This window comes from Heterocephalus glaber, unplaced genomic scaffold (genome assembly GCF_053883595.1).
Source record: "Heterocephalus glaber isolate CG9 unplaced genomic scaffold, H.glaber_assembly_v1.0 deba00001442, whole genome shotgun sequence".
Lineage (NCBI taxonomy): Eukaryota > Metazoa > Chordata > Mammalia > Rodentia > Bathyergidae > Heterocephalus > Heterocephalus glaber.
The window spans coordinates 24,630,165-24,644,953 of record NW_028258296.1 but is presented as its reverse complement, the minus strand read 5'-3'; the positions used below and the strand labels follow the sequence as shown (position 1 = coordinate 24,644,953).

The window sequence follows — 14,789 nt, the reverse complement described above, 5'->3', positions numbered from 1 at the left end:
TAATTTAGCAAACTTCATTTTCTTAATGTAAAATTATTTTAAGTGAATATGAACACCTTTAAAATAAAGATCTGTTCCAACAGTAGTAGTAAATGCGCTATCGACACCACATTTTTGTACATCAGACAATAGTATCTCTGTTCATTGCATCAGTGCTGGGTTGTGTCAAAACCTACATAAACATGGGTGTACAGGATTTCAATAACAAAGACACTGAAAAGCTGTGGCATCAAAAGCAACACAGTTTGCACCCTAGTGTGTGAGAAGCAGCTTACATATTCATTATTCATCTTGTTAGCAAATTGCTCCGTGAATTTTCATGGGTGATAAGATTTATCTGCACTTGAATAGAACCAGTGCTTAGCCATGGAGAAGTTCTAGTTTGTTTGGTGAATGGTAGCAAATCTGAATTTTGTTTTGAAAATTCTTCCTGTAGAAGAAGGTAGGGTTTCTCATACATGTTATGTGTAATTATGTGGCCAAAAACATTTAAACATCTCTCCATGTTTTACACTCATGTCCAAAACTTAAAAGAATCCAGACATTGGAATCAGTACACATGATGGCCCTACCATAAGAAGCACTAAAGTAACTATCAACTCACACTTTAGAAAATGAGAATAATAAAACCCTGGATAGAGTCAGAATCTGTTTTGTGAAGTCCTGAAAGAGAGCTACATCAGTTATCCCTGGGTCCCTGAGAATGTAAATGTTCTGATTAAAGGCAAGTTTTGGTAAGAAGCAAATTTTTATACCATTCTTTCCCATTCAGAATACACAATAATGGGTTAGGCAACTTTTGGTGTTCTATATTCTTTGTAGCTAGTACTCAAATTTCATTTGATGTGAATAACTTTTCTCTGAACTTCAGTCCAGGGATGTGTGCCAGGTGAGAGAAGCTACATTTCCCATACTCTCCAGTGATGGCGAACCTGTTAGAGCTTTCAATGATGATAGCCAGCTGTGGCATGCGTGCCATAGGCTCACTACCACTGCTCTAAACACTTACTTTCATCTTCCTGGAACAAAGCAAGAGAAAACATATACCACACACCACAGTTCCATGTTTACAGTGCTCTTTACCCATAATGTTTTCCAGTTTTGTGCAGGTGCAGTTAATAGATTACTTTATAGTTACATCCAAAATGAGGTGGCATCATAAGGCCTAGACCCATTAGAGAAAAACACACTAAAAATGCACATTTCCCAAAAGTGAGTGTGTCAGTTTTATTCATTTAACAATGTGCATGATGATAAAAGGCCAAACACAAAGCTCTTTATGAAGAGAAGCAAAATGTATTCCAGGAGAATTAAAGGCATGAGATGAATTTCAGTTCAGTGGATTCATTTTTATGTGAGCTCTGAAAGCTCATCTTAGATACTGAATAGATGCTGAGTGTTCTATATTATATCTTGAGATAATGCAGATGGAGGGAAAAATGCATTTTGCTTTAACATTAAATTTCTACAAAGTATTTTAAAATTAATTCTAAAATCCAAATCTGTCGCTCTCCTCTCCATCACAGGTTTTGTAAGTAATTAAGAATTGCAGGCTGAGTGTGGTGGTGCATGCTTGAAATCTCAACACTTGGGAGGCTGAGGTAGCAGGATCCCCACGAGTCTGAGCAGCCTGGCTACACAGTGAGTTCAAGGCCAGTCTGAAATACATAGTGAGACCGTTTCACAAAAAAAAAAAAAAAAAAATTGTACTCATACGATTGCACAGCAGCAGGAAGAAGGGGGAGACAATGCGGCCATTCTCTCACAAGGAAACCCCCAAATATTATAGGGCATAAAGCATATGCCTTTTATTATCCAAAAGTAATCAGTTGCAGAGTACAAAAACATTTTGGTGCAGAATGCACACAAACAAGAGAATCATAAACAGACCAAACCAAGTATCGTAAGTTCTTAAAGAAATGTGAGGTTCTCTGAATCTTACAAAAATTATTTTCACAGATGTAGAATTCAAGATCACACAGTAGAAAATATTTGTTTTATAGTTCATATAAAAATTCTTAACAGATAAAAAAGGCTTTGATGATAATAGACAAGAAGAAAATTTTGAGAATACACTGATTTTTAGAATGCCCCCAAAATGACAAATCTTAATTACCCTGTCCAAGAAAAGGCCAAAGGTAGGCATTTTCTCAGGGTTCCTCATTGCTGTTCAAAGAAAACCAGATTAAGGGAGACTCAAGCAAGCCGGGAAGGGAATTAAAAATTAAGCCAAAAGGAATTCTGCCAAGCATGATACACCCTGCCTAAAAACATGTAAGAACATAAATCACAGAGCATACATAAGGAAATTTATACTGATGAGTTGTGATCTCAGTGATAAATATCAAAACAGGAAGTCAGTAAAAGCAAGTGTGCAAATAAGTAAGAGGGACTAGGGGAGAAAGAACAAAAGAAACTTAAAATCTTAAGGGTAAAAATTGCAAGGTAAAGATTTAATAATTTCATGCCTCTCAATCCACCTTCAATGTATACTTCTTATAATATCTTAATAAATTAAAGATCAGTTACAAGATTCTAGTTCAGTTTTAACACGTTTACCTATTTAACTTCAGGATAGACACTGAATTGCTTTAGTAAGATATTTGGTAGATAATAATCATCACCCATTTTTCATTTTTATAACTTAAGAAATTACTTCTCCTTTAAAGCCCTGGGACATAATTTCAAAAACGCTCTTGAGACATGGTTCTCTGATCTTTAGGTCAACATTTATCTAAGCATGTCTGCAAACGTTCAGTCACAGGGACAGGAAGCGTACTGAGCAAACTGTCCTCCACAATCAGACAGCTGCGTTTCAAAGCCTGACACCCTTCCAGCTCTGGAGGCAACGTTTCCAGGTAATTCCCAATGAGCTCCAGATGAGTGAGGTTCGACAGCTCACCCACATGAGGGGACAGCTCAGTCAGGCTATTTCTCCCCAAAAGCAAACACTGCAGCTTCTTGCACTGAAACAGCCCATCTGGAAGTGTCTCGATCTGGAGAGGGAGAAAAGAAGCCAGTGAAACTGGTTTGAGGTACCCTAATGGTACATTCAGTCGCTTATGTACCCTAGCTCTGTTACTCTAAAAACACACCTGCAGATTATAAAGATATAAAAACAATGGTGACAAACTTGACGTAAAGTAAGGATAAGAGTATCCCAGGGATACAGGATGATGCTCTTATGAACATCTGAAACATTGCTTGAAAATTTGGCTCTGGGCATTCTAACAAGCAATTTTCAGTCTCAAGATTAAAAGAAAACAACAACACAGTAACTCAGGAGAATCATTATTATTCTGGATCATAAGTAAATTACTCTCAAGAGTCCTCAGAAAGAGTTTACTGTGTATGCAATGAGCAACATCCTTAAAAACATCCTAAAAACAGGCACAAGTCTTCCTCCCATATACTGTTTATCTTAGTATAAACTGAAGCTGGATTCTGATTATTTTTTCTGGTACTGGGGATCAAACTCAGGACCTTGTGTTTGCGAGGCAGGCGCAGCACCGCTGAGCTAAATCCCCAGCCCTGGATTCTGTTTTTAAAAGAAGTCTACAGAAACACAGACAAAAAGATATGATATATACAGGTACATTTTTGTCCCCTCTACATACACTCACCTCCCCCAACAGAGCTGGCACAGTGGCTCTGTGTTAGCCCATCAGAGGATGCCAGCAGAGCCTGAGGGCCCTTTCACTTTCACCTGTTTCTAACAAAGCCACTACTTGTGTATTTAGCCTTCTTCCTGGGCTCTGGCATGGTTTCAGTTAAATAATTCATGTCAGAGAGGTAACTTAAATACAATAAATAACCTGCTCCACTGGACTGCTCCCCTATGTGACGGGCAGGCTCTAGGTGAGTTTCTAGGGAAGTTATGGTGCACGTATGCCACAGGTTCACTGTGGCAACCTCCAAAGAAGTTGAACATACACCCTTCCTTTCAGCTCATCACTCCAGGCAGGGTGGGTTTGAACCAAGCATTTCTGGTGGTCCACCTCACCTATACTACACTTGATCTTTGCCACAAGGCTGAGAAGTGATCACACCTCACCTATAGTATTCCATGTGTTGGCTGGTGACAAGAGGAACCTATGACCCCATGGCATAGTACACTGTATAGGACCCTCAATTCAGGAAACAGCTTTGTTAGAAACAGGGATAGAAGGCCATCTGGGCTCAGCCTGCATCCTGTGATGGGCCAAGACAGAGCCACTGTGCCAGCTCTGCTGGAGAAGGAGCTAAGACCACCCAGAACTCTCTCTTCTCAAAAGGACAAATACTCTTCATATAAACTGGTCAAATTATTTTAAAAAATGCTTGCTATTTTAGAATACCCCTCCCCAATATCACCACCACACACATTCAGTGCTGGATGTCTTTGAAAATAAATCTTTGAAAATAAAGATCACTGTTGTTGAGACCAACATTCAACACAGATTATCACAATATACCACAATACTAGGTATAAGCATAAGAAAAATATCTACACACTTATTTCATTTTTTCTTAAGAGCAGATGTATACCTGTATACATACGTAGACTTCAGTGTTGAGAGAGATAAGGTAGAGAGATGAGAGAGACAGAAGAAATGCAATGCCTTTAAAAGCCACTCTTTCTGATCAGAGAACTTGCAGTTCAGAGGTAGGGTCAGTGTTGTACATGTGGAGTGAAAAGTCCTGCCTGTGAAGTACACCCAAGTGTATGGTGGTGCCTAAGCAATGACTTAGGCAAATCCACAGGAAACAGGGAAGGCCTGGCTCATATGCATCCAATAAAGATGTGCTAAAAGCCTCTTTATGTGCCAGGCTAACAGACAGGTGCTGGGGACAGTGTTGAGCATGACAGATAGCCTTTATGAACTTTGATTTAGGGACTGGGGTGTAGCTCAGTGGTAGAGCACTAATTTACCATGTTCCAGGGTCTGGGTTTCAAATAAACACATGAGCTTTTATCTAAGGCAGGTGGCCATAAACATCTCAGCCTTGCCACTGTTCACACTTGGGTGGGATAATTCCTTCTCCATGGGGCCATCCTATGCATTGTAGAGTGTTAAGCAACATCCCTGGCCCCTACACACTCACCAGCACCACACTCCGCCCTGGCTGAAACAAAGGAAGATGTCTCAAGACAAATATCCCTTGATGGAGTAAATCCTTCCCACCCCTCAGTTGAGTAATGCTGGTCTAATGGGAGCAAGAAATATTAAACAATTACACAAAGAATGAGTGAGTCTGGAATGGGTGGTATGAAGGAGACTTCTCTAACCCAAGCTGCATCAGGGAATCCCACACTCCCCTTCTTCATCAACTCCAGATTGCTAGCAGTGGCTTAACTGGGTTGATTTTCTACTGGCTCATTACCCGCAAACCACTGCCCTTACTCTCCCATCTAGTATCTGTGCTACTGTGTTCCCACCAATTCTCTTTCAAATCTCCAAATCTGTGATTTCAGCGGACTTCTCATCCTGCAGCCGATGCACAGGATTTCACTTGGCAGTGGAGGGCACTTTGCAGCTGGTCTCCACTGGGGAGCCCCAGAGGCTCCACGGTCCCTCCAACATTGCTTCTGGAAGTGCTCACAGGCTGTGGTTGGTGGGATTCCCTCCCACTGCCAAGGTTTTCTCTGCATGCCAGTGCCCAGCTAAGATCCAGGCCCTTACCACCTCAAATTAAATTTTCCTAATGAAGCATGGAGAACTTTATTAAGAAACTCAAGATTCTTTTTTCAACTCAGTAATTTTAACATGAGTAAATCTATTTACAACTGTTAAAAAGCTTTCCTTGAAGTTTACAGAAACACAAAACACGTTTTGCTTGACAATAAATTCTATAAAAATGTGTCACAACATTAATTTATATCTAATTCATTTAGTGTGCCCTTTCTCTTAGACTGATCTGGAGAGGAAATGTCACACTGGGTTAACCATTGGTTTTTCTCAAAAACCAAGGGAAAAATTTACAGGCTATTAGAGAGATGATAAACTTCGTAAGTAGATGTTTTATAGAATAAACTATAATATATAATAAAATGTAGAATGAACTATAAAATAAAAAAATAGAAAAACTAATGGCTATATTACCACTCTATATCTCTGGCAATCAAATATCTTCAAAATGGATGGGAGACTCCAGGACATGGTCTCTTCCTATACTATTGTTCTCTTTCTATATCTGTGGCTGACACTGACAGTTGAATACCCCACTGTGTTCCAAAGACTGGGTGAAACCTTACTTTAGAATCCTCCTCAGTGTTAGATTTCTTTTCACAATCTTTCCCTGGGCAGTGATACACATTATTTCAGGACACAGTAACTAAACCCATGGAATCAATCATTTCAAGAAACAAGGCTGTATAATCCCATTTATGTAGTGATGCCAAAACAATAAGTAGCACTGTCACACTGATGATCTTCAGAGGGAATTTCTACATTATTTACTTTATGACTAGAAGGCTTTGAGTTCCTAAAAGGAATAAATGTACAAGTGTGGAAGTTGAAAGACTGGGATGCAAATTGGAGTGGTCTATAACATTTGAGTAAATTCACTTTGTGCTTCTCCCTCACAATGATGCCAACATAATCTACATAATCCAAAGACTTTTTGGCACTCAGAAAGGGATGGATACTGCCTTGTCTCTCCCAGCTTCCACCCCATCTTCACACATCTGAAAATAGTGTATACTTATATAACAAGAGGTAAAAAATTCCATACATTTTTAAGTGATGAAATTAAAAATATAATGACATTTGAGTATAACTGTTTGTAATGCAGGTCTACTGATGAGAAGAATGGAATTTATTCATGAACACCGAAAACTGAATTTCATATAATTTTCATGTGTCATGAAATGTTATCCTTTTCATTTTTCTGAGTCATTTAAAAATGTAGAGACCATTCTTCCTTGGATTTGATCCCAAGCCATTAAATTGCAACCTCTGGACAGGATGATACACAGTGTTCCTTTGAGATATGTATCTCTTTCTCGTTTTAAATCTATATCCCTACTTTGAAATCATAACCAATTAAACCTTTTTGTGAGGTTTTGCTTTTTGGGTGCCCTCTCCCAATCCTCTATGTTCATATTCAGAGCCTCCTATGAAGGTAGTGGTGCAGACTAATTAGCACTTTCAAGTCTTACCCTACTCAGTGTCCTGTGACTCAAACAAGAACTTGATGGCAGACTTCCAGCCACTCCGGTTCTCACCTACCTTGTTAAACGTTCTCATCTCTTATTACATCTGGGCATCTTATTGCACTGCCCTGCATGCCCTCTATCTTTTTACGTTTCCCTAATACAGTGTTCTCAGGGTGTATTTTATAGAACACTCCTCCCATAAGTTACTATGATAAAAGCAGCTTGTTCAAACACACTGGCAAATGTGGCACACTGTATTTTCCTTTTGGAGAAGCACACTGCATAATGACATGCTGAAAGTGCTGAGGAATCTTGCAGAGATATGATTAGAAAAGAAGTATTTACTTTTTTTGTGATAACGCCTGTTACCATCCTGTACAGGAAACTCTGGAAAGACCTGTTAGTGAATGCTGTCACCTGGGGGCTCCCTACTTTATGGCTTGGTGGAAAGCAGAGCTCATTTCCTACAACAGAAATTAAAATCACCAGATTCTTATGTCCCCACATACCTTACAACTAAAGTGTGGGCATTCATAAACTGTGCTGATCAGGTGCTCAGTCTTGAGCTTGGAACTGAGGCTGTCACAAATGGAAACTATGAGGAACCAGAGTTCTTTCTGGTGGAATAGAGGGTGGGGGGATCCTGCTGCAGTTTTCAGAGACAGAGCTGGTGCCCAGTGCCGGTGTGTTAGTGTGGTCAGTAGCAGGGTGCCCTCACTGTTTTGCTCTTCTGTTTGACCTTGGCTGTGGTACTTACAGCTACGTGGCTTATCCTGTGCATGGCTATTTCAAGCTTGATTTTGTAGCCTTTTTTGTTTTTCCTGGTACTGTGAGATGCTCAATGTTCTTTCAATAAAATGTTATATCTAAATATTTATCAATCCAACACAATGTTTTATTTTCTAATTTTCATAAATATTTTGGTCTCCCTTGTAGGATCATGAGAATCTAATGGTACCTTGCAAACAGTTAAATCTCCACATGAATGTGAATCCCTGACTCCTTTTAACATTTCCACCAAGCGGCTGGTTTTGGTAATGAGACAATCTCTTCTCTCTTCTAAAACACTCTTTCCATTTTTTAGCAGCTACATGGACATGATTAGAAACCTTCTCCTGGTTATCCTAGTTCTAACACTTGTGGCTACCCCCCCACCCCAAGCTTTATTCTTCATGTAAATCTTCCTGGACCCCAATAAGGTAGACTATTCTCACTCCCATCGCCCTTGAACACCTCCTATCATTATGTAGGAGTGTTCCCTCAGAGAGGAACTTTTCATCTTCCTGAGGGCAGTCTTCTATATGGATTCCAGTGAGTTTCTTCATATGTTAAATAAGTCTTTTCTTAGTGCTTCTTTTGATTCCAGGTTCTGAGGAGAGTGTTCCTCACCTATTCAGAGGTATCATGTTCTTCATTTTGGCTCTAAGGATGCTTAGCACCTGCCTTTTTTCAGGTTTCTGAGACAGGCCACTCAAAGATACTGTTCTACTTTGCCCATAGAGTACCTTCAGCCTAACACTTTTCATTTGCTATATACTATCCTCCCCTATTCATGACAGCACTTATTCAATAAAGGATATGCCTGATATTTTTCTCTTAATCTCTCAGACAAGACCAAAAACTTGGTATCAAAAGTACCAATGTTCTTAAGCCTTCATTAAATTAAATATTTTATATTAAATATTAAATATATTTAAATAATGTAGAGTCAGCTAACAATTTAATCAGCTGTGTCTTTCATCATGCACTGTAACAACTTAGTAGAACTAAAGCTTCTCAAAATATTTATCCCTTTTACACCAATCTAACAATGGAAAAATGTGACCAAATATTAATATAAATCAACTGCATAAACAGCACTACTGATAAGCCTCTAGTTCTGAGGTTTTCAAAGTCTGGTCAGCAGGCTAGCCAGCATCATCAGCTTCACCTGGAGACTTCACAAATGCAAACTCTTAGATACTATGCCAGACCTACTCAATCTAAAACCTGGAGCGGGTCCAGTAATTGTGTTTTAACAAGCACTTCAAGTAACTCTGAGGTATACCATCAGTCTAGATTGATCCTTACATAGTTTTAAAACTTCATAACCTGAGGAATTCTCACATATCTTAGAATAAACTCTCTCCTTTTACATAAGGTTTCTAAAAAAAAAATCAGCATGAATTTTCTAATTTTCCAATTTTTTGGCATTTCTCTCACATCCATGGTTTTCAACATCTGAGGATTTTGTTCACAAGCCAACACCACACTCATAGCTATGTTTGGCATGAAATATGAATTACAAAAGTCTAGAAGATAATACTTTTTGGGTAGGGTAGGAGAAAATAGCAGGACCCATTTTTCAAGTAGAGGAAGATCAGTTTCCTGACTTGTCCAATCTGATTTTTGTTCCCCTTCAGACATGATCCTCACTCTCTTGCGCTTCAGGCTAGCACAAGTTTTTTTTTTTTCTTTTTCCTCTTTTACATTTTAACCTATGAAACTACTCATTTATTTTGTTTTTTCTTGTTTCGGTGGAGTTACATTTTCCTTACTTGGCTTAACTGTTGCAAATTATGGTTCATTTTTAAGCATGGATGCTGGAAAAGGCTTTTAAGAAGGCCTAGTGTTGCATCGAAGAGCTAGGCCTTTCATTTTGAATTGTGTTTCTAGATATCCAAGCAGATGTCAAATCTTTCTTTTTTTAACAGCATCACAAAAAGGATTTATGAATAATTCATAACCTCAGTATTTTTAAACAAAAAGTTATTCTTTTATGGCACATTTAGGAGGCAGCAGAGTTTTACCAAGCTTCCTAAGCACTTAAGAACTTTCCAAAACAAAAAGTAAGCTCTACCATAATTCATTAATTCATGTAAAATACTTTAACTGTGATGTTCATGTAGGGAATGGGGAAAAGGGAAAAGAGAATTATCATTTGTTGAACAACTATTATGTGCCTGAAACTATGCCAATACTTAATATTTTTTCAAGCACAGCAGAGCCTCAAAAGACTAGCAAGAATGGATTTACTTACATTGTTGTTGGTCATGGCAAAGTACTGCAAGTTACTCAGATACTGGATTTCTTCTGGAATGAAGGTCAGGTGGTTATAGCTTAGATCCAAACAGTGTAATTTGGTGCATAGAAAAAGCTGCAAGGGTAGATTCTCAATATTATTATGATCCAAAAAGAGTTGCTCTAGGTTAGATAATGCCCCAATCTGGGCAGGAATATAAGCAATGTTATTGTGCCACAACTTTAAGCAGGAGAGATTCTGAAGATGCTGAAAGCTAATGATCTCTTCCACAGTTTTCAGGTTATTTTCCTTTAGATCTAACTCATGCAAATTGTTCAGGCTGAAAATAGAGTGTGGAATTCGTTCCAGGTCACAGCTAATCAGTTCTAGACTTTTCAGATTGACCATCTTTTTCAAGTTGTTCAACACAACCAGTTTGCTGCCCTCGTTATCAAGGGATAGTTTCTGCAGTGAAGGTAAGAGGTCTGTAACAACTTGGGGGATCCTGGACAGGCTGCTTTTCAGGTAGAGGGTCCTCAGGTTTTTCAAGTCCTGAAAGGCCTCTAACTGCATGGTACTCAACTGCTGCTCAGGGAGAACACAGCCTGACAGATAAAGTTCCTTGAGATTTTTCAGATGAAATACCCAGCGTGGGATTTTTCCCATTTCAGTGAATTTCAGACGGAGAATTTTTAAATTCTCCTCTAGGAAGGCCAGTGCAGGGTGATCTACCACTAGGGACGAGTGGTACACATGAAGCTCCTTGAGATTGATCAGCTGCGAGACTGCAGAGGGCAGCTTAACCTCGGGGATAAGTTCCAGGCTTAGCACTTCCATTTCTGTTAACTCAAACACATTGTCAGGAAGACCACTGAGCATAAAAAGATGCAGTTCTATCTTGTCCTGGGAGTTTTTCACAAGCTTACTTTTCAGTTTCTCAACTGTCCATTCATTGTTGAGGTTGATCTGTTTCAGTTTGTTCTCGCTGACCTCTGACAGGAATATGGAAAAGCGTTTGGAATAAAGAGGATCATACTGATCAGCCAGATGAAGGATGAAGGCAAAATCATTCTTGACATCTGGGATATCACTGTAGTTGCTTTTTTCTCTTAGTGCTTCAAAGGAATATTGCTTCAGGGAACTCCTCAGCATCCACCACAAGCTGTAGGAGGAGGTGAGACCATAAAGTATTACCAAAATGACATAAAATGAAGCCAGGACCTTAAATATTTCTGCCAAGGAGTAGACACACTGGTAGCGCTTATATCCTGTAAAAGCCTGCACATCAACTGAACAGTCAATTTCAAGAGTGATGTAGGTTAAAAAATATGGAACATAAGTTATGATGAAGACAAACAAAATGACTTTGACTATAATCTGCTTCAGATATACCCGATAGATGATGTCCTTCTGCTCCACATGCATTCGGAATCTTTTCACTTTTTCAAAGATGGCTTTGGCCTGTTCACCCTCTTTCTTGTCCAGGACACTGGAAGTTGGGCTTTCTATGCCAGCTGACTCTAGGGCTGGCTGTGGGTAGGGCAATGACTGCTTGCTGGAATCAATATCAGCTGAATACCCTGAGGTTGAAAGCAAAGTCTTGGACTTGGAGAGTTTCAGGGGCCTCACTGACTGCTCTGCCACTGTTTCTGACAGGGCCCGAGTGGTCCATGGAGAATCGAAGCACTTATGAAGGATGGCCACAAAATGCTCCAGCCTGGAACTGGTACTGGGGTAGTGAAGCCAAAAGTTGCTGCAGGCCGCAAAGATAAGAGTGTGCAAGAGCACCAGGTAGGGGAAGAATTTTGCAAACCAATGGAGCTGCTTCTCATAACAGACAGCATCAATGTAGGAGTACTGCTGCCGGTGGAGGTCATTCTGGATTCGGAGGGGGAGCGGAAGTGGGGTCCCAGAATTAGAGGTTGTGTTCATGCTGGCTTTTAGGATGTCCCAAGGCACGGTGCAGTGATTGTCGAATCCACTTTGCATGGAAGACAGCATAGAACCCTGCTCTGCGTAAGCTGGAGAGCTCCAGCCAGCACGGCCACCAACAGCATGATGAGGGTGATGTAATACCAGAAGACATCCCACCATGGTTTTAAGATGTGATAAGATGATTGAGCGTCTGCTAAACATTTTAGTTCTGTTAATGTAATCATGACTTTTCTTTGTATGAGTACAGAAACTGCAGAAGGAAAACAAAAGAAACACTAATGAAATAAGTACTCAAATTATGCATTAACTTTAGTCCTTGTATATAACATCTTATTCAGTATTTAGCTCAAGCGTAAAACCTATGAGGCAGGGCTGATGGAGGGAACATAAGTCTTCTGGTTTCATTTAAAGCTGCAGACCACCCCAGTTCCTTAGATGGGGCCACTGCCTGACAAGGAGTGGATCTATTATGGGATTTGGGGTAGCCCTTGAGGTAATTATTTACTTACCTCCCAGATCTAAAGTCCAGCCCACGTTACTAAAAATTTTCTTCAGCTGTCTTTGTAAAAACTTTTTTTTTGTACTACTAGCTTGTAACAGCTCATTTCATACCCCCTAAAAGGTCTGAATAAGTTTCTTTCCATACTCTGTCCTATGACTGACTCAGGTATTATGTAACCTAAGTGTCATTTCAGTCACCACAAAGGGTATCTTGTCAGGCTGAGCTTTATAAAACTATCTTTCAGGCTTAGAGGAATTTACAAATTCTTCCTCAAAACAAACTGTCACTGAATGCATTATTTCCTTTCCCATCATTTAGTACACAAGACAAAACCCAAAACGAGAGGACATATGAGATAAGTAGTTCTGGACTTAGACCCCAAATTACCATAAACACAATGCAGAGGTGGGGATAGAGTAGCAAAAACATTACTAGGTGAAAGAACAGGTAAAAAAAAAAAAATCTATGGATTTTGACTGATATTTGACAATTTCAGCCAATCATATGATAGTTCTTATGCCAAAAGAATGATATATAACCTTTGGCCATATGGACAGTGAACCAGATAAAAGGTGAGAGTTCTGTGTCTGCCTGGGACCGCAATGCTCAGTTACAGGTTCAAGATGAAATGGGGGACAAAATAATCAGAAGATACAATCTAAAACCCTTCTCTACAGAGGAAATAGGGAATTGATGACATTCAGCTTAGATAAAAGATGACTAATGAAAACTGAGAATTCATCTTTACATTTTTGTGCAAATACCTCATGGATAAAAGAATACATGGCTTTGTTTCACAGACAGAACTAGGTGGGCAGAAGATTTAGAAAGTCATATTTTGATCCAATCTGTTGCTGGAACATCACAGAAATGGCTGCTCTTGAAATAATTTAGCTCCCATCCCCAGCTGGGTCTAAATAGATAAAATCTATCAGATATGTTGCAAAGGAATTTCCTACAATGGATAAAGAGAGTGACCCAGATAATTTTTAAGAGCTTTTCCAGCTCTGAGTTTATAATTTTGTCTTCTATGGGTTCCTGAGAGTTAAATTCATTGACGATATGCAACTGAAATTACAGAAGAATGAAAACAAATACCTAACATGATAATAAGGAGGATATCTGACAGAGAATGGAGATTTATGCAACAAGAATACAAGCCAACATTGACCAAAATTAGTTATACTTACTATAATGGAAAAAAATGAATCAAATATATCAGCTATGCTTCAGTCAGGAGGTCTACATCTTTTGAAGTTTCTTAGACACACCATCTCTGAGTTTGTCTTCATTCTATGAGAAAACATAAATATCTTAAAAGACATGGAAAAATAAAACATTAGAGACACTCTTTCCAAAGACCTTCTCCATCAGCAGACATGATATGGCCAATAGATTTCCATAAGCTACTTTCCTTTTCACAGTGGAGCCTGTTTTGGCAAAGCTGTAATTCAGGACACCACTCATACTCATCAGATCATACTCACTCCCTGAACTTTGTGTAAATTACAGAGAAGTTTCTACAGAAATTTAGGTGCAACATATTTTAAAATTCTGTATCTATAACACTTAGCTTTCTCCAAGTAATTTACATATGTAAATTTCTCCCACTCAGCCTCACAGTTGGTCTTATTTGCATTTATCATATGGCTTGTCAAACCATGTAATTTCTGTTCCCAAATTTAAAACTGTACATCTATCCAAATAAGAATGTCTCAATGCTCCAAAAATTTAGCCTACCAATTTCATTAGAAAAAGACATAACACTATTCTATACATGTCTCAGACATATGGCTACAATTTCTTGAATTTATTAGTTATTAAATATAGCTAGCCAAGTCAGCCATGGAGGGGCACATACTTGTATTCCTAGCACTTTGGGAATCTGAGGCAGGAGGATCACAAGTTTCAGCCCAACGTGGGCAACTTAGCATTTTAGTGACATTCTGACTTAAAATAAAAATAAAGAGGGGCTGAGATGTAGCTCAGTGGTAGATGTCCCCTGGGTTTAACCCCCAATACTGAAAAAACAATTACCTATATATCTAGCCATAAACTTTGTAGATTAGGCCATTCTCAGCACTTCAATCATTTCTGGAAGCTAAATTAAATATGTAAGTTTGAGCTGTCAGAAAAATCTGCGTGTGAAAAGTCTCCTGGAAATGCTCATATCTTCCCCTAAGACATAATTCTCTTTAAAAATTTATTAAGTA

At 39.0% G+C, this 14,789-nt stretch overlaps 1 protein-coding gene across 1 annotated transcript in view; it reads right to left on the bottom strand.

Moving 5' to 3' along the window:
• Nucleotides 1-2,425: 2,425 nt before the first annotated feature.
• The window catches only part of Lrrc8b (leucine rich repeat containing 8 VRAC subunit B), a 69,293-nt gene continuing 56,929 nt past the window's right edge, over nt 2,426-14,789 (bottom strand). Inside the window, 4 exon segments of the mRNA XM_004841306.4 lie at nt 2,426-2,996; nt 10,158-12,118; nt 12,121-12,324; nt 13,767-13,869. Of these exon segments, the coding sequence (XP_004841363.2) occupies nt 2,724-2,996; nt 10,158-12,118; nt 12,121-12,298 (2,412 nt within the window). The 5' untranslated portion in view covers nt 12,299-12,324; nt 13,767-13,869 and the 3' untranslated portion in view covers nt 2,426-2,723.